Source organism: Haemorhous mexicanus, chromosome 1 (genome assembly GCF_027477595.1).
Source record: "Haemorhous mexicanus isolate bHaeMex1 chromosome 1, bHaeMex1.pri, whole genome shotgun sequence".
NCBI classification, from domain to species: Eukaryota; Metazoa; Chordata; class Aves; order Passeriformes; family Fringillidae; genus Haemorhous; species Haemorhous mexicanus.
Genome location: NC_082341.1, coordinates 19,417,975 through 19,437,199, shown reverse-complemented (window position 1 = coordinate 19,437,199; position 19,225 = coordinate 19,417,975). Strand labels below are relative to the sequence as shown.

Genomic DNA, 19,225 nt, shown 5'->3' with positions numbered 1-19,225 from the left:
TAACTCTGATTTCTGATGGTTTTAATACAGCTGTTCGTTGACTCTAAACACATTTCTATAACAATTTCTTTCTTAATCTATGATTTTTTTTTTTTTTTGGTCTCACATCAAGTCTAGCAAGACAGATTTTGTGCCAGAGCTTAAAAAAAAAAAATCTCTGCTCTAATTTTCTCCCATTAGTGTGCTAGAAACATGATGCTTTTCTCCAGCAGATATCCTGATCTAGGATTTTAACTGATTTTAGCTGAAGCCAAAATGATAATTTCTTCAGAAAATAAAGAAAATAAAAAAGCTGAAGGCATTTAGACCCATTGGATTTCAGTGACAAATTTAATCTTCATAAGACAAGTCAGAAAATACTTTGCCAACAGAGAGAGTGGAAGAAATAGGCAATGGCCTTTTAGTAATAAAATGGTACATAGATATTATCTGGTGCTTCTCATCAGTAACACAGACCATGTTTAAGAGAGAAAGTTTGTTTAGTTATCTGCATCTTACAGATTGCAAAAGAGAGGCATTCATTGAGCTATTATGAAAAATACTAAAAAATGTAAGTGAACTGCTCTTTTGCAGAATATATATAGTTTCTTTTAGAGAACCCATCTATACACTAAATATATTACTATAATTACTTAGTTTTCTCGTATGCTTCTTCAAAAATTGAAAAGTTGTGACTTCTTTACTGTCTGCTCCTACAGAGGACCATATCTATGGTACTGCACTGAGCCAGATTGAATTATTATTTAGAATCCCTACCATGCTGTCAGAAGTCCTTAGAACACTTCATGAATGTGAGTGAAAATAGAAGGGAATAGGTCCTTTTTTTTTAAAGTTTTTTCAATTATTTTGGAAGTAAATATGCAGAAATAAGGGAACTGGGTAAATATAGAGGGAAATTTAAGTTGAACAGCAATTTCAAGTTGAGAGTGAAGAGACCTTGAAATAAGCTTCAATATCTCTTTTTTTAAAATAAAATACCATTTTCATTTCTTGACCATCCCATCTCCACAAAAAGAAAAAGGCATCACTGACATCACAGATAAAACATTGTAAGTATAATTCAGTGTATCTTTAAAGGTGTGAAAATCAGATAAAGATATCTTAAGAATTCTAGAATACTAGCATTTAATGTATTTTTCAATCATTGCTAACCTAAACATGTAGCTGTATCATATAAGCCCAGTGAGACCACCTTTACTTCTCCTGACCTGTGTTTGAACATGACAATTTACTTCTTTTACTTTTTGCAGGAAATTTCATGAAAAACATCTTGACACCACAGTGTAGTGAGTTCTAGCACTAAGCCTTTACTGCTTATTAAATTAATTCATTAATTCTACAAATGATCAATCTGTTTACTTGTAGCTGGATTAATCTTTCTTAATCCTGAATCATTGTTTGTCTAGGAAGACTTTGTGTGCAGAAAATGAAAGAAGATATTTAGTTTCCTTGTTTGATCCATAATGAAAGTGAAGGGGTTTAAATTTATGGCTCTGATGGAAATAAATTTATGATCTTGAGCTGAAAAAAAGTTCAAGTTATGTCTCCATAAACTGCTGTAAATTTTAATTTTCCCATCTTCAAAATATTCTGTTTTGCCACTCTACTGGAAGAAAAAGAATGCAGTTTCTTTCTTCAGCTTTTATTACATCAGATTATTATTACATTCTCTGCTACAAATTTCTAGCTTGCTCATTTTCCAGTTTTCCAAATCCTGAGCTCTGTGAAACATCTACTCCTGCAAACCACTTCCTTTCCCCTCCTGTGATGGGGGCAGAAGGGACTGAGGATGCAGAGAAAGAAATGTGCCATATTTAAGTCATGCTGGGGTTACATTACATGATCTGCCTTTCTTTGAAGTGTCCAGGACTTGTTGAGCTCTCAGAAGTGTCCCTCTGTATGTAGGCTGTATTTTGGCACACTGCCACAAACTCATTAATAAGTCTATTTGGAGATAGTAAGAGGCTCAGGAATTTGCCCTTGTTTGAGACAAACTGACCAAGGGTGGTTTCAGTCTGTTGGGCACCACTGACTAGGGAGGAGAGGAAATCCTTCATCTATGTGCCATCAGTGTTTGTTGCACCTGATGAGGCATTATGGCATTGTGCCAACTTTCTTATTTTATTTCCAGTGTGCCAGGTTGCTCAGCCTGTGCCCCTGAGGTGACATTGCCTGTACCTGTATGTATGGGCAGCTCCACGTGTTGGTGTGTGAGCCCTGTTGTCCATCTGTATCTCTGCTTGAGCCACCCAACCCTGAGTGGCTGCCTTCGGGGTGAATGCTGCCATTGATCCGTGTCCTGATTCAAAGCCAGCCTGACAGGGCTGCCCAGGGAGCCAATTACCCTCTGGTGCTGCTCCAGCACCAGGGAGTGACAGGCCTGTGGTGTCTTGGCCAGAGCAGTGTCCCTGCCATCGCTGCTCTTTTCCTCTGCACGCTGCTGTGCCGAGACACTGTGCGTGCTCTCTGTGCTAATCCTTTTTTTGAGCAGTGGGCTTCCTTCTACCTTAGCCTTTGGCTTTTCCTCAGGCTAAAACTGAAAATAACCCTTCTACCAAAGTCACATTTGGCACTATCTGCTCTGAAGGGCATAATTAGCAAAGCTAGCACGGGTTCTAACATCCCAGTTATTTACTGTCTTCTTTCTGAAGTCATGCAAAATGATTTCAAGTCACATGCTGCAGCTCAAACTATGCACCTAGTTCACTTTTTGTGTGCTTTTCTCTCCTATCCCTGGGTTGTTCCAGTGCTAGAGCCTTCAGGAAAAAGAAAGATGCCTTCAAGTTGGAACAGTGAAGTATATGCATAGGAGACAGCTCTAATGCTACTGTCCAATAACAGCAATCATACTGTAGTCCAGGTACTGACCAGAAAAAAAACAAAAAAAAACTTCTTTACAATGTGTTTAAATAAGGTACTGTTGATATTAGTATTCTCTGGCAAACCTTTGAATCGAGTTTGGAAAAGCAAGAATTTGCATATAAATAGAATATTATAGAGAAATCTCAATTTCTCTTGGCAGGGCATTTTTTTGTTGAATTCTTTACTTTTTACTGCTTTTTAAATAAATAATTCTGTACTTTAGCAAGAGTTTGTGTTATAGGGAGGTTTGAACAGCAAATACATAAACTACACATGAATTAACATTTTGAAATTTTTGCTACAAGTTAATCAGAAAACATCAAATTATTTAAAATGTATTAACTACTTCCTTTTCTATGCTGTAGTTGATAATGCACAAGAAAATAAAATCATTTAAACTTTGAGTTTTGCTCCAGGTACATTAGAACATTACAGATACACTTCCTTTTGAAAGCTTAGTATGTGCTAAATATTCATCTATGTACAGCTGGGGGTTTGCATTACTGATAATTATTGCAAGTGCTACTGGAGAGGTGGATATTGAACATATTAGTATAGGGAGCAAAGATTAAGTGAACAGTGCTCAAATTGAATTTGCCATGGCTAGGCATCTAAGTCTATTAGAGCTTCTTTTCTTTTTTTTTTTCTTTTATTTTGTAAGGAAAGACTACACCAGAATCAATTCCAACTTCATTATCTTTCTTTTCAAGGTGGTTTTGTCTTCCTGTCTCCAAAAGTGGAAAGCTGAAATAAAGGATTACACTCCACATTGTTAGCTTTATCATAATTGTGTTTTTATCGTTCCAAAACTAATACAAAAAAGGTCTGCAAGGGTGGGATGCAGATGTGCATAAGATTTGTAAGCACCTAGTAGGTGTGAAATGTTTTATATCTTCCACTTGTTACAATCAGCCTTTTCTTGACTCTTGTTCTAACATCAGATGGGAAAGCAACTTCAATCCTTCTAGAATACGTGCACAAAAAAAATTACCCACTTTTTTTTTCCTTTTTAAATCTTCTTTTTACTAAAATAGCTTCAAAATCTAGCTAGGTTTTTGGTGATGACTGATGTCACTCTATACCGACCAAAATTCTTTCCCTCCTCTTACTATCCAGGATCTTCAAGACTGCAAGCTTTCTGTGAGACATAAGTTGTATTTTTTGGTTCTGTATGTATCCAGTTAGCAATAAATTTAAATCTTGGTCCCCAAGTGGAACTGTCAAAAAGAATAGAAAAACAAATCAATAAGAAATTATAAAGCCATAATCAGATTGCTTGTAAATTCAATGTGCAAATTATTGTGTTTATGTAGCTGGAGAATACAAGTGAAGCTGGAATTGAACAATATTCCCTCCGTGTTGATGTAGGCTAATCAAAGTAACAGTATTGTTACCAGCGGACTGAGATCTTTACTTATATCATTTTTAATTTACCTGTATGATTACATAAATAAGTACAAATTGAAAGTAAATCAGGCAATTAAAACAAACAATGAAAAATTTAAAAAAACAAAAACAAAAACAAAACACCCAATGCACTACAAAAACTCAGCCTGCAGCAGTTCTATTTCTGACAAAGATAAAGGTCTAGAAGTGTGCTAATATTCTCTTTGGGACCACTTGTAGTGGTGAAAAATAATTATGGAATAGAAAGCAGTTGTGAAGGGGAAGGTCTGAGTTCATATTGTTGATAAAATGGATATGGAAGGAAATTACCAGTTATGTTACTTCCCTGCCATAATACCTATTATTATTGATACTGATTCTGTATTGGACATGAGTCTTAGTAACTACTTTTATATAATTGCAAGGAAAATGTACCTCGAGCTAGTGTTATTATTTTAGACATTATTTTTTTGTTCTGAGCAAACAATTCCAGAGCAGTACAGTGATCATCATCTTCATCATTCAGAGTTTTATCATCATTGACCTCTGATTCCCTTTGCAGGCCTCATAAATTCTCATCCCTAGTTGGGAAAAATAGGATCATGCTATGCATTATTTTCCCACATATTATTACAATTCTGTTGGCAGTTTCAGACAAGTTTTAAGAAACTATGAGGATCTGATCTTTTGTTGGTTTACCCAAATCATGTCCCAAACTGACACAGCTATTTGTGTGCTAATTAGTAGTGTGGGATAGATTTTACAAATCATAGTTTTTTTTAATTTATTAGGAAATGTATTGTATCATTATCAAGGACATATTGAAAGTCAAGCTTATCTATCTTTCCTAAATTAAGGTCAGAAAAATGAAATTGGTCGTAGGCCCATGAATCAGGTACAGATGAAGAAAAAAGTCTCTATTTTGTTGAGGTGTTCATAGGAAGAGTTAATTTAAAGTAGACATTTTCTTTTCTTTGACACATATGACTGATTTCTGCTGTGATAATCATCATTAAATATATAAGCCCTGTACCTGAAGAATCCTTTAAAGGCATGTTTATGTTTGGAAAGAGTCTGTAACTTCATGGGACCAGTATTCACATCTTTCATCAACATTTTTTTGGTCTCTCACCCATACTGAAAGGGTCATAATATAAATAAAGACTCATAAGACAGGCTGTAAAAAGTTGCTTAAGCTGAAGTAGTATCATGGCATTTTCTGTGCCTTGATGAAAAAATTTGTATATTTGATACTTGATTTTGCTGGCATTTGGGCTGTGGCATATTTAGAAAGTTGATCATGTATCTCACCAGCAATCTTCTGAATACAGGTTTCACTGTATGAGTATTTCTAGTCTTTCAAAAAAAAAAAATCTTGCTGATTATGATGCATTTATGAAATTAGGCAAATTGCAGAGTTGTCTTAAATGCGTGCAATCATGAAATAACACACGCATTTCAGAAATGCAATTCAGAAATTCTGATATGCTGAAACACTCCACAAAATTTTGTTTGAACTTTTGGAAAAGGGTGGCAGGGGGAAACCCAAAGCTAGTTGAATGAATGGAAGAATATTTGCCTTTTTTTTTCCCAGAGATTTCTTTCTCCTTTGGTTACATTGCCACCCATTAAAAAAAAGTTTCTTTTTTGTTGTTTCTTCCTTATAAATAAAGTTTTATGTAGACCAGACTTCCTTGCAAAATTAGAACTGTTTTACTTGTCAGGTTCAGCTGTTGCATTTTGGGCCCATTTGGTTGGAATTTCTCAGTTTTGCTTTGAGGGCAGGTTAGCAAAGCAGAGAACCCATGTCCCTACCACTTATAGGTGTCTTCTTCCCTTTCAGCAAATCTTTCTTGTATAGCCCAGCATTTCTGATCTGTTAGAGCCAAGTTTTGCATCTCTGTTCATACAAGTTGAACAAGTTGCTACCCATCTGTGCTTGCCAATATTGTGATTTTATTATGAATCAGACATTACAGCATTTGGCTTCTTTTCAATTGATTTGAATGACATGTTCTCCTTCAGTGTTAATTAAAGCAAGAGCTCCAGGATCTAAAAGATAAGACTATAATACTTCAGTACATTTCCTCTAAAATGCCTTTTATGTGATTTTTTTTTTTTTTTTAGCTACACAGAGATTTCAACCAGAAACATCAAACAGTTCTAACTTGCAAAGTGTTGGAATTTTAGGTCTCTAAAAGCCTTTTCTTATGGGATGCTCCCTTTTAGAACTTAACGATAGTTTATCTATCCATTATCTGAAAATTTATGTAAGTTCTTTTTACATAAAAGTAAAACATCCTGTCCAGCATATTTCAAAAATGTTTGTAATTTTCTCAGCATTAGAGATCTGCTGGGATAAACAAAAAGAACATTTTGGAGCAGAGCTGGTCCAGCCAAGCTCATCACCCCTCTCTATCTCTCTATCCCCTGTAGTTGAAGGAAAAAGTTTAATGAAGGAGGAATCACACAGTATGTTTCTTTATTTATTCCTTAAAATCACATCCAGATTTTCTCTCACATTGTAGCTCAGTATCCTCACACTGCCAGTCCAGGACAGTTAACTAGTCTATTGATAACAGTGTTTTACAGATTTTACAGTGAAAAAACCTCCAAAGATTAGTTTTAAATTGAATAGTTATCACTTCCTGCCTTTAATTCTTGCTGCTATTCAATTTAGAAGGACATCATGCATTCTGAATACAGTCAGATGATTCTTAGGCTTCCTTATGTCAGTATAGCTTGTACCTGTAAAAAAATGTTTATCAGTGTAATGGCAGAAACAGTCTTTTTTAGAACATTTTCTATGTTTCAAAGAGAAAAATCATGTAATTAAAAATTTAAAAGGTAACAATTGTGCACTAATGACATAGAAAATCTCTGTAATAGGGAATGGGCAAGCCAAATTTTGCAGTTGCCATGATGCAATTATACCATAAAAGAAAATATGGAGCAAATTGTGTAGAATTTACAAGCTAGTGGAAATACCCCAACACACTTCTTTCCTTCTCACCATCATTATATTATTATAATTTTAAAAACCAGGTTATGTTATGAACCCCTTAAAGGTTAGAAACTTCATTCATTTCTCTTCAGGATGTGGGAGAGCAAGGTGTAATTGATTTTCTTTACAAATGGGTCTCAACTTGAGGTGAATGGGATTTAAAATCTTCCCCTAATTTCACATGTTCTTTTTGCTATTTTAGATGATTGTCTCAACATTTCAAACATGTATGGAAAGAGTAGGCTGGACTGGGACTGCAAAATGGGGGTGAAATGCTTTTTTTGGGTCTCTCTGAGTATGGGTTTTGAGCCCCCAAGGCCAGGCAGGAAAGGTGCTTCAGGGGAAAGGAAAGGGGTCACGCAGACATAGTGGAGGTGCTGTGGCCTGGGTGCCCTGTCTCTAGGTGTGTGGTGCTCCCCAGGGCTTGCAGAGGGTGCCGTGGTGTCCCCGTGCCCCAGCCTCGGTGGCAGCAGGGGACAAACCCTGCCTCCCTGGAGCCCTGCCTGCCCGTGGCTCTCAGCAGTTTGCCATGTCCCACAGCTTCCTGATCCCCATAACAGCACGGTGAAGGCTGCAAGCTGAAGCAGAGACGGCTGCTTTGAATAAATTTTGATAAGGAATGTGGAGGAATAAGTTAGTTCACCTGCTGAGCTGTCCCTCTGCATCGGGCTGCTGACTGTCTGATAAAATGGGGAGCACAGTAGCAATTTGTTGAAGTCAATGTTCTAAGGCTTTTAAGAAATGCAAGGAAACAGGCTTCAAAAAGCCACCTATTAAAAGAAAAGCAGACTGATTTCTTGGGGTCTGAGGAAAGATATGGCCTAAGATTGCTTGTTTTGCATGTCAATTAAATCCTGATTTATCTAGCTGACCAAGCACCTTCATCACACATAATTTCAGCTTGCTTGAAACTGATCAAATAACTTAGGAAATGAGTTTAGTAGATTTGGGAGAGTTTGATAGAAAAATGGAACCACATAGAGCCTAAAGTGTATTAGATATTGTTTCTGTATTGTAAGACTTTCTGGTCTGCCAAGAACAATGTCAGACAGATTTTTCTATACCTATGGCTCCTATACCTGTACCTGCTGTGATGCAGGAAAATCTTACTTTTTTAAACCTTTGATAGCTCATTTTCTATCTGTCCATCTCTTCTGTACTTTGACAACATGTGTTGCTTATTAAGGACCTTGGAAGTTGTACCATCTTTTGTTCAGAAAATTCTGTTTAAAAAAGCAATGGAAGTATTTCTGCACATAATTGTTTACTGGTCTATCCTTTCAGCATTTTCCTTTACCACTCTTTTTGAGAGGTCTGCTTTTTCTCGTTTTTGGACCAAATCACCTTCTTCCTGGCCCATCAAAAGCACAGAGCACCCCTCTACTTCTCCTTTAAGACATAAAGACAACATGAAAGGCATATCTGATTTTTAGTGCAAAATATGCAAACTTCACTCTCTCTTGATGGTGGTAACAAAAATAAATTGACAGAAAAATACTTAGATAGGGTTTTGGATTGGGCAAAATGAATACTTCTGAAGAATTAATGGCTTCGTCTGCTGAGAGTTTTATAGGTTTGTTTTGCTGATAGTTTTACTCATATGAAAAAGTGGCAAATGAGCATGAAAATGTCCAAATGTAATATGTTAAACACACCACCCAACTGCTCACCCCTTGCAGAAGATGTAGTGGCTGTCTGCAGGCTTCACTCATCATTCATGTTTATCACGTATACAGCAGGACAGATTTATTTATGAACTGGAACAGCTGTTTATGAGAATTTCCCATCTTTCATAATGTTTATTTGCCTTTCACCATGGCTTCCAAGCTCTTTCGACATAAAATCAGTAGGAAAACCTAAGTCTGTACAAGAGTTTCTCTGTCTCTTCTACATTTGTTTTCTTAGGTGATGAAAATATTTTTTTTAGATTTATTCTATTTTGAAAAGTGTCAGCTATGGGTAAACATGCATTAAAGTTAAAAATGTTACAGGAAAAGCTTTTCCCAGACAGAAAACAAGCAGAAAAATAAAACAGTAAGGATGTTTAGATGAGTCCTCAAAACTTAGTCCAAAAGTCCAAAATTCCTGAATTTTGTATAAGCATAATAGCTCTTTTAAACACTTACATTGCCATAAAGGGATACAAATGGCTATTTTATGGAGTGTTCATTACCTTTATAAAACTTATTTTCAATTTCAATTATGATTTATTTTTATTTTATTTATAATTTATTTTCAATTATGATTGGCAAACCAGTGTTCTGTTGACTTACTACATTGCTTTGTTTTCCCTTTCTTTTCTTGTCAAACAGGTGTGTTTTATGAAGTTGTTCAGAGCTTCCCTCGAGTGGAGGAAAATGTGGAGGTGGATTCATTTGTAAGCAGCCGCAGGTGGAGAAGGCACTCAGACACCCTCAAATCAGTGGACACCAACAGGGCCAGCATGGGGCAGGATTCCTTGGAGCCAGGGGGTTTCACAGACCTGCTGCTTGAGGAGGGACATGACAACACTACACAGATTGAGGTAGATATTCATTTCATCTATTTCATTTTATTGTCTTTGCCTGGGGGAAGGTAAAAAATTAGGACATTTCCTTCAGGGTATTCAAACACTTATGGGGAGCAGTACCTCTGGTCTTTGTCTTTGTGAACCTATCAGCACAAGGAAGCTGGAGTTTTCTCTTGTCCTGAGGCTGGAACCTGTCCTTTATGACTTTTGGAGGTAGTCTCTTGAGGGTGTTTGCTATTTTGATGGAAAGCAGTTAAGGGAAGTCCCATGTTTTAGCAGTTCTTGCTGGAAAACTGGAAAAGGAAGTAGTATTAAAACAGAATAAAATTGAATTCTTTTTTGAAGCTGATGTAAACACCTCAATTTGGAAGACTTTTCCTGATCTTTCTGGTGAGTGATATCCAGGCGCAAAGGGGAAAAGACCCTAGAGAAATGGAAAATTGGAAGAAAATTCAGGTTGGTGATTGAAAAAATTGCATACTATTTGATTTTTGGTCTTCCAAAGGAATAAGATGGATGGAGTCCATCTTTGTGAAGCCTTGGGACATTCTCCCTCTATTTTATAGTGTCATTCAACCTCTAATTTCTTATTTAGCTGCCAGATAGCTCTCTGTCCTGTTTTCTTTGGTTCTTTTCTTGTTGTTGTGGTAGTGTTTTTCTAAGTTTTGAATTTGGGGGTTTCCTGTTAATAAAATCTGCATCCTGTTTTTCAATAAAACACAGCTTGGAATAAACTACACTTAACGTCTTCAGTCATTATAATCTGCTTCCAAAACAACAGTGATGGGGGTTTTTTCGGTTCCAAGAAGCTTAATCTCAGAGAAAAAAAATGCAGATTTCAGATTTTGGGTTGTTACTTACACAATAAAAAAACACAATGCAATATAAAACCCATCTGTAGAGACAATGGAATCTGTACTTCATGAACAAAACAAAGTGCTTTCAGAGAGGTGTGTTTTGTGCTCGTTGTTTTTAAGGTTCCCAGTTTGCACAGCACTAATTACATTTACTCTTGTGCTAACATGAAAGTCACTGGTTGGTAAATTGTAGTTTTGAATTTCATGTTGATTTTTTTAACCTCATTTCTGCCTCGTGTAATCCCCATCTGCCCACACTTGTAGCAATTATTTTGGGCTACAACACAGATCAGTCTTGCCACTAGTTATTTTAGCCGGAAAAGAGCAAGCTGTCTCAGGTACAGGGAAGTTTTAGTAGCTGATCTTTCCATGGCTTACCCTGTAGATCCCTATGCAGTGTTTCCATTCAGTTGGGTTCCAAGCTCTTTTGAAGCAAAATGGTCAGCTGTCCCCCTCTAACACTTACGCATAGCAAGGCTTGGGGAACAAAAATGAATGCCTGCAAATGGATATACATTTTCCAGGAACATCTTTCCTGACAGATTAATGTCTTTAGAGTGTCTTAACCTGAAAATTTATTGAATTCAGGTTTTGTGTTCTGTTGCAAACCTTTTTTCTAAGGTCTTTTCAGCACAATAAGATAACGGAGTTGTGGTTTTACACATTATCAGATTCCACTGAAAATCCCCACCACAACAGAGAGGCGTCTCACAAAAAACCCCTTGATGCCTGGCCTTATGGAGGAGGTAGAATATACAACAGAAATCCACGGAGGAAGAATCCATATGTTGCAGTCTTCTACAGCTTGGCAGCTTATCAGCAGGGCTGGAGAGCTTATTGATTATTTTAAATCCTTGTTCTGTGCACATTGCAGTGCTTGCTAAAGAAAATCCAGAGAATAAGTATTAGCTGCCACTTACAGTTAGTGATGCTACGGGATGACAACATCCCTCCTTTACAGATACTGTTTTCTCTAAAGTGTTTTGTAGGCTTACATTGCAAATGCAGACTTCTTTAATATGAAGACTGACAGTGATGAGCATGTTTACAGTTGATAGTATTTGCTGTCCTTCTTTATAATGGTGAGTTTCTTTTCTCTCCAGCTTTATAAACCCAAACTCTTTCTCTCTCACCTCTATCCATCGCTTTTTTTTTTTTTTGGCAAAAAAAACCAAACCAAAACAAAAACCCCACAACAACAACAAAACCAAAAGGAAAATAAATAAAATGAACAAACAAAACCCATTAAAAAACCCAAAAAAAACCAAAACAGCCAAGGAAAAAAGGGAGGGCAGTAGGCAGAAATTACTAGACACTGTTTAAAATGAAATATTACTTGAGTTATCAATCCATACAGTCGTAAGGTAAAAAGTGATAAAATCAAACCTGTGTGGAGCAAAGCTTAGTTCCACTGGATTGCTGTTTATTTTAAGGTAATGACACTTTTGATTAATTTTTTCCCACTGGAATTGCTGGAATTGTTTTATACCTTCACTGGATCAGCCATCAGCCCTGACCGGGTGGTTATTTTAATATCAGCTTGAGTGGAGTATGAAGTGCAGATCTTCTAAAGTTCTTCATGCAAGTGCATTGTTGGTTGGTTCATCACACCTTTCCAGTAGTCAGGGTGGACATCCTCCTGTGCATGGGAAAGATGATAACGGTGAGATTCTCTTTAGGATGCAGCCTCTCTGGCCCAAAAAATGGAGCAATGTAGCCACCAGGGAGGCCTAGTGTCTCTCTTCACATCTCTGTTTTGTCTCCTGCATTTGTTTGGCACTGTGATTCAGGAAAGGACTCATACAAAATGATATACATATTCATGTGCCTTTTTTAAGGTAAGCTGTTCTCTTGAACTGGTCTTGAACTAAATTACAGAGAGTAGAAGAAGCAGTGGTTATAACCATTTGATGTGCTGAGCCTTCAGAAAGGAGCAGGGCCTGGGAAAGAAGATGGTAAGACCTCCAAGTCTCATTGTGTTGCTGGAGAATTGGAATATTGTGGTGCCACAAACCTATAAGGATGGATGTTGCCAAAAGAAAAGCAAAGGCATAAACAAGTTTTTGCTGCATGCCAGATAGGAGCCCTGATAGCTAACTAAAAATTATTGGGTAAAATTAATATATTACACTGTTAAAGCAGTACTACTAACTTGAAAGTATTCCTCCTACTTTAGAAGGATTATTATGGTGTGCCAATTAGAGACTACAATGTTGCAAATCCAAAAAGCCTCCCAAGGATGAAGGTTAGTCCCATTTGCTTTATTTGCAAATGGTGCTCTAGAGCTCAAAGGCAGAGGAGGGTCATATTTTATAAGAGACTTTTTATGTTTTCATTCCCATTATATCAAATAGCTTAAGAGAGAGAGAGATAAAGCTCTGAAGAGGCATAAAATAGTGACATAAAAAGAGTGAAATCTTATACGGATGGGTGCAAATGTTACAGTCTGAGAGAAATTCCCAAAGCAGATAGCCTTGGACAGCTAAAGCAATATGCTGTCAGCCATCTAAACCAACTCTAAGGGGCAGCCCCAAAATACAGGGTTCTGGTGATGCACTGCAACAATTTGTCTTCTTGGCTTCAAGTTTCAGGTCTCCATTGAAGATAGGAGCATCCATGGCTAAGCCATATTTCTTCCCAAGGGTCACAAAGCCAAACATTAAAGCCTTCTGCCTGGAATAACTTTGGGACTGTCAGAATTCTTCTTTCTAGAAATTTTGCTTCTCAAATTTCTGGGATTTCACGATATCATGATTTCAAGACTACCTTTCCTCTTTTTCCTCCCATCTATCTTGAGATTCTTCTCTCCTGTTTTGAGAGTCAGGGTTTTTTTGGGTTTTTGCTTGTTGTGTAATCTACTGATTTTGTTTACTGGGCTCAGGACATTTAGAAGTGCCTTTTACTTATGATAAATAGAGCTTAGGAAATGCAATGTGTCAGGTGGAATTTGTTGCTGCAAACACTGTAAGCCCTTGTAAAAGCAGTGATTGTGAAAATACATCTTCCTGAATATATGTAGTTTGGCATGTCTTCTTTCAAGCAAGGAGAAAAATAAGATAAATATACTAGATTTCTTCACATGTTATTGTAAAACAAAATTATGCTCCATAAACACTCACTTTTATTAAGTAAATTAGTATTAATATTGTTAGAATAAACTCAGCTTCATAGTGATGATGTGACAAGTTGTTCTGTCAATCCCCAAAGGCCTGTGCCAAACAGATAATGAAGGTGGATATCAGAGGTTCTTTCTGCATGTTCATTTTTTGCATTATTGCAAAAGAAGTTGATCTCTGAAATGAATCTCCCATGGATGCTGGCTCCCTAGTATTCACCACTAAAGGATCCACAAATGCATTCCTGTTTTTTCATAGTACTTGCTAATGCAGGTCTGGCTATTAAGAACTGGAAAAGGCTAAATAATTCAATAATATACAACTAATGCATTAATACACAATTGTGTAGTGCCCAAATGTTGCATGATAATTTTTCCATAGTTTAACATGTGCATATTTTTTCAAGGGATTTCCTATGATTTTTTGCTATGTGTAGCTCCATTCAGAACAGAATCTCCCTCTGTATGTATAGTTTTGGTCTCTTTATCACAGATCTTCCTTGTGACTGCAGTCACAGCAGTGCAGGGTAAAACACTGGCTAGAAAAATACAGAGAAATTGAACTGGAGAAGTGTCTGATATATAGCTTGCATTGGCATGAGCAGAAGGTGAAAAACTTTGCAGAATAACTTTAGATCATGTGAATTACTTTCGAATTCGTCGCCGCTGTATAGAGATACTACATCAAAACAATAGTCTTTCACAAACTTCAAATACCAAAAATAAATCCAGCAATAAAATAATAGATTAAATCATAGTCAAGCTTGAGCTGAGTGCAGTAAAGTTTTATTGCTTTGCACCAGCAAAAATGTGAGGAAAAACATAATTTTTCATATAAAGTCTTAGAACAGAAAGAATGATTGCTGCTGTATGACAGAAGATTCAGTTCTGAGCAAAGACCAGCATGCTAAATCAAACCAAACTCAACTGTATCTTATTTTCTCCACCCCACCTAACATACTAATTGCAAACATAGACAATTAAGGCTATTTCAGTGCAAATTTTTTTCTCTATTGAAGTAATTAATTTATTCCTGTGGATGACACTGATATCTCCTGCTGTGGATTGCTTTTAGCTAAAATACAGTTGTTGCCAACTAAAGTCACTCTTTGGGGTATTTTTGTCCTTTCTTTACCTTCTCTAGACATTGTTTGAAATGCAAATTTTAGCAGCACCTTTCCTTTATACTTGAAAAGCATCTTGCCCCTATTGAAACAACACTTGTGGGTTTCCTACTCATAAAAAAAACAGTCTTTAGCTGGATTTTGCATTCTGATCCAGAGTTTCTGCCCAAAAGAGCACTTCTCCCTGATCAGTCCCAGTCACTCATGAAAGTGAAGATGTCTGATTCTGACTGGCAAAAACAACAGAAGGGATTGAGTTTTACAGCCCTTGGGATTTGAGAGCAATTACTCTCAGCTACTGACAGCAGTGTCAGCATGCCCATTGCTGTGTCCCCACTGAAAGTCTGAGCAAGGAAGAAAATAAATGGTTGAGATTAAATTTCCCTCAGCTGGACAAATGATAAGACAATTCTGCGATTACTCCCCTAATGCACTGTATTAAAAGTAGAAAAACTTGTCCATGTGAAAGAGAACCTTAAAACTAAAGAGTATTATAGTCTCATAGTGAGCTGTCAGTTTGGCCAAGCCTGCCTCTATTTTGTTCCTGCTTTTTTTTTTTTTTCTTTTCTTCCCATCCAAATTATTTAATGTCAGTTGCATTTGAAGGACTTAAAAAGAGCAGTGTTAATAACACTGTATTCTGAAGCCATGGTCCCTCCAAGTTACTGATAACCATATTCTTTATTTCAGAAAAAAGATCCTTTATTATCACAGTCGAATGAGTACTTCTGTTCTTTTTCCTCACCCTAAGCTGAGGGTGTCCCCCTTTACTTCTAAAAGCTGTTTTCTGATTTGCAATTTTTAGAGCCTTTAATTGCCTGTGTAATGTTGCCTGCTTACTTACCTTTTAAATTTATAGTTCAAATATTTATCTTAAATAGTATTTGTATCTTCCTTCCTTTGTCAGTGATCCTCAACAGTGCAAGTTAATTCCATGGGCAACATTTCTTGTACAGCCATTTAGTTTAATAATATCAGGAATGCCATTGATCCCTCCATCACTTGGGCAGAATTCTTTTCTTAGTGCATAGTCACATGTTCATGCAGATTATGAAATATCAAAGTAATGCATATTCAGTACAAAGGTTTAACCAGATTTTAGGTTTCAGTTGAAGCGTTTAACGTATAAGGGAGAAGGAATGAAGCTTTGCAGAACAAGAATTGGCTGTTTCTTTAGAGAGCAAAAGAACAATATTTCTGTTATGAAATTTGTGTTTACAAATGTTGGGAGGGAAAACTAACTAAAAACCTGAAGCAACAATCGGTTTTATTTTTGTTCCTACTTTCTGATGTGGCTTCATTTTAGGAACAGATTCTAGACTATATTATCGAGCTCAAATAATATTTAGCTCTTGACTGAAATAAGGGAAACATTAGATTTTGGTTAAGGTTAATTTAAAGTTCTAAGTCAAGAAATACACTTTAATTGATTTAATTACATGGCAGAAGCTTTTTAGGCCTACCTGCAAAATCGTTATCATAAAACAAAAGTTATATTCACTCTTATTTTCACTTTTAGGGATGTGTAATTATTTCTTGTTCACAGTTAAGAATTACTACATCATGAGATTTTTGGTGTATGTGTGATTTCTGATGTATGACTCATTCAAGAGGAGGAGGAAAAATCTGGGCTCTTCCAGTGGGCCTGCAAATATTTTTCACAATTTTTGATCAGACTTCAGTTACCTAGTGTGTAGATTCGGAACTTCCAGGGCTAAAACAACTGTGACTAAAATACATGATTTTACAGTTGAAGGTTGCATTGGATCAGATTTTCAGCCATTTCAGGCCCCATCTTGTGCTGCCTTGGGCCATGTCTCTAGCACAGATGTCCTGCAGCCTTTAGCCAATGTAACTCGAGTCCAGAAGTCTCTGTTGGAACATGTGCTGTTCACATCTCTGGTGCTTCCATAATGTTCTAGAGGGTTAAACAAATGTCCAATATGATTCCGTTCTACTGCACATCATGAAACTGCAAAAGCTCTGAAGCTCCTTGGCACTGAATGTTGTGGATGTCAAAATTTACAGCACAAAGCAAATTCTTGGAATACAAATTTGTCATGGTTTATTAAACACAAAGGGAGTTTCTGAAGAGCAGATTACTGGACCCTAGGGAAAATGGGGAATTGCCATTGTTTGCTCTGGGTCCCCTATGTATACTGAGCATCACACAGACAGAACCACAGAATATTCTGAGTTGGAGGGGACCCACAAGTGTCATTGAGTCCAATTGTCATTCCCAGTCAGTTCTGAGGACCATATGAAGATGTTTGACTTAAGAGAGTCCAGCTGTTCCTGTGCTTTTTTTGGTATCCATTCACTAGATTAGGTAAAATATCATGTTATTATTTTCATATTTGGGAGCTTGAAAGTTACAGTGGAGATTAAGGATGTATTGGAGGAAGGATCTTGGGATAAGCTGAAACAGTGCCGCTGCACTGAAACCATTGTGGATATATCTTTGTTTTCCTTTTAGCAGAATGTATAGATGTCATTTTTTTGTTGTAGGAGAGATAAAATGTTGTTTTCAATTATGTAGCTGGTATAGTAATTGAAGGCTAAGTTGTATAGAATTTTCTTGCTGTATTTTTTTTTTCAAAGGTTGTTATTATTTTGAAACGGTTTTATTCACAATTTTCAGGAATATCTTTTAGAAAGTTAGCTTGTTACTTTGGAGATGGAGAATGTAATTTATTTTCACAAAAATTGAATATATACTTTTCAAACTGAGTCAAGGGAAAATTATGTTTCCTTTTCATGTGATCTGAGGGAAATTTTTTGAACTTTCTCTTCATGGGACATCCTAAGACAAACGAAAATTTCTGGAAGGTACTGCTAAATTTTTTATTTAACTGATAATTTTTAATCATTATAAAGAAGAGGCAGAAAGGTAATTAGTCTGAAAAGCAACACAAATCATACATGAAATATCCTAATTCTATGCTATTGCTAAATTTCACCAAAAAATATGTCACCTGCAATTAGAAACAGAATCTGGAATAATCATTAATTTACTGACTATTTTCTGCTGAGTTTTTTACCAGTGATGTCACACTTTCTAGGCAGCCAGCAGACTGAAATATCACTGTCTTGTTTTTTTCCAGGCTTTCTGTTTCAAAATGGTAAACTAGGCAAATGTCTCATATATCTTTTTCTTTTGAATATACTGATTGCTTACTTATATCAGGGTCATCTTAATACTTTTACTGGGTCTCGCTGCAATGTTCAGCTGCACTGAATGCATTGCCAACTCTTTAAAAAGTGTTGTGGCAATAAGCCTGTCAACATTTCCAATATTCTCAATCTAAACTCAAAAAGTGATGGTTCTGCTAATAACTCAGGTATAGCTGAAAAGGGAAAAGGCTGGAGGAAAGATTCGTTCTCTATTTCCTTTAAGCTTGCGAGGAGAGGACAGGGAAGGAAAGAAATTAAAAACTAGCTTCCCCATTCCTAAATAAGATAACTCCATTGTAATCCTGAGTTCATTTCCCCATGCTTAGCTACATTGGCACAAAAGGCATTTAATTTAACACATTGAGGAGAATGAATCTTTACAGCAAGGAAGGAGACAGGAAATTCAGAATTTAACGGCATCTGCCTTTGAATTTTCTTAATGATAATAAGATAATGATAGTGAGAAAATGTGAATGCCACATCAATATTTTACTTTTCTATATCCTTCATCTCCAGCTTCTCATAGGATATTCCAGAATGGTGGAACTCATGACTGAAAAGAGCTATGAGCAGAATCAACAGACCTTGTACTTTCTGAATTAATTATTTCAGTCATACATGCCTCAGCACTTGCTTGCAGGGGTTTGCTGAAAATAGATTCAACTTGTGAAGCTGAATATTAGTGTGGCTGTGAAGGATGGGAAGGTCTCTCTGCGACATTTCTTTCTGATCCTTTTCACCATGTTCACAAGGAGTGTCCTCAAAACAGGAGAATTGTATCAATTTGGTCACGCTAAAAGCAGGAGATTATGTTCATTTCTACCCATGCAAAGCAGACAGCCTTAGCTAATTTAACAGCACTCAGCAAATTGTGCATAGTTGGTTGGAGCAGGGAGTGAGGGTGAATACATTACCAAGTTGTTTGTGCAGAGGAATTTGAGCAAGTAAAAAGTTGTCACACTGAGCCACACAGTTCCAGTTTGGATAGTACCTGTCTTTAGGGATAGATTTTCAAAGCTGTAGGAGTTCTGCTGACATTGATGGATTACTCAGTGTCTCTCCAAATCTTTCATGTTTCTTTAATATGAGAAAGTAAATTATCTGTTATCCCAAAACAGTAACAACATGGCACGTAAACAGATGAGTCCATTGCTTCAGATTTGGTCAGTCACTTCCTGTGACTCTCTGTAAATT

General features: G+C 36.6%; 1 protein-coding gene across 1 annotated transcript in view; it reads left to right on the top strand.

The window, feature by feature from the left end:
• Positions 1 to 19,225, top strand: part of PLXDC2 (plexin domain containing 2) — a 250,177-nt gene that overhangs the window by 103,501 nt on the left and 127,451 nt on the right. The window contains exon 2 of the mRNA XM_059842010.1: positions 9,565 to 9,776. Coding sequence (XP_059697993.1) covers positions 9,565 to 9,776 — 212 coding nt within the window. The remainder of the gene's footprint in view (positions 1 to 9,564; positions 9,777 to 19,225) is intronic.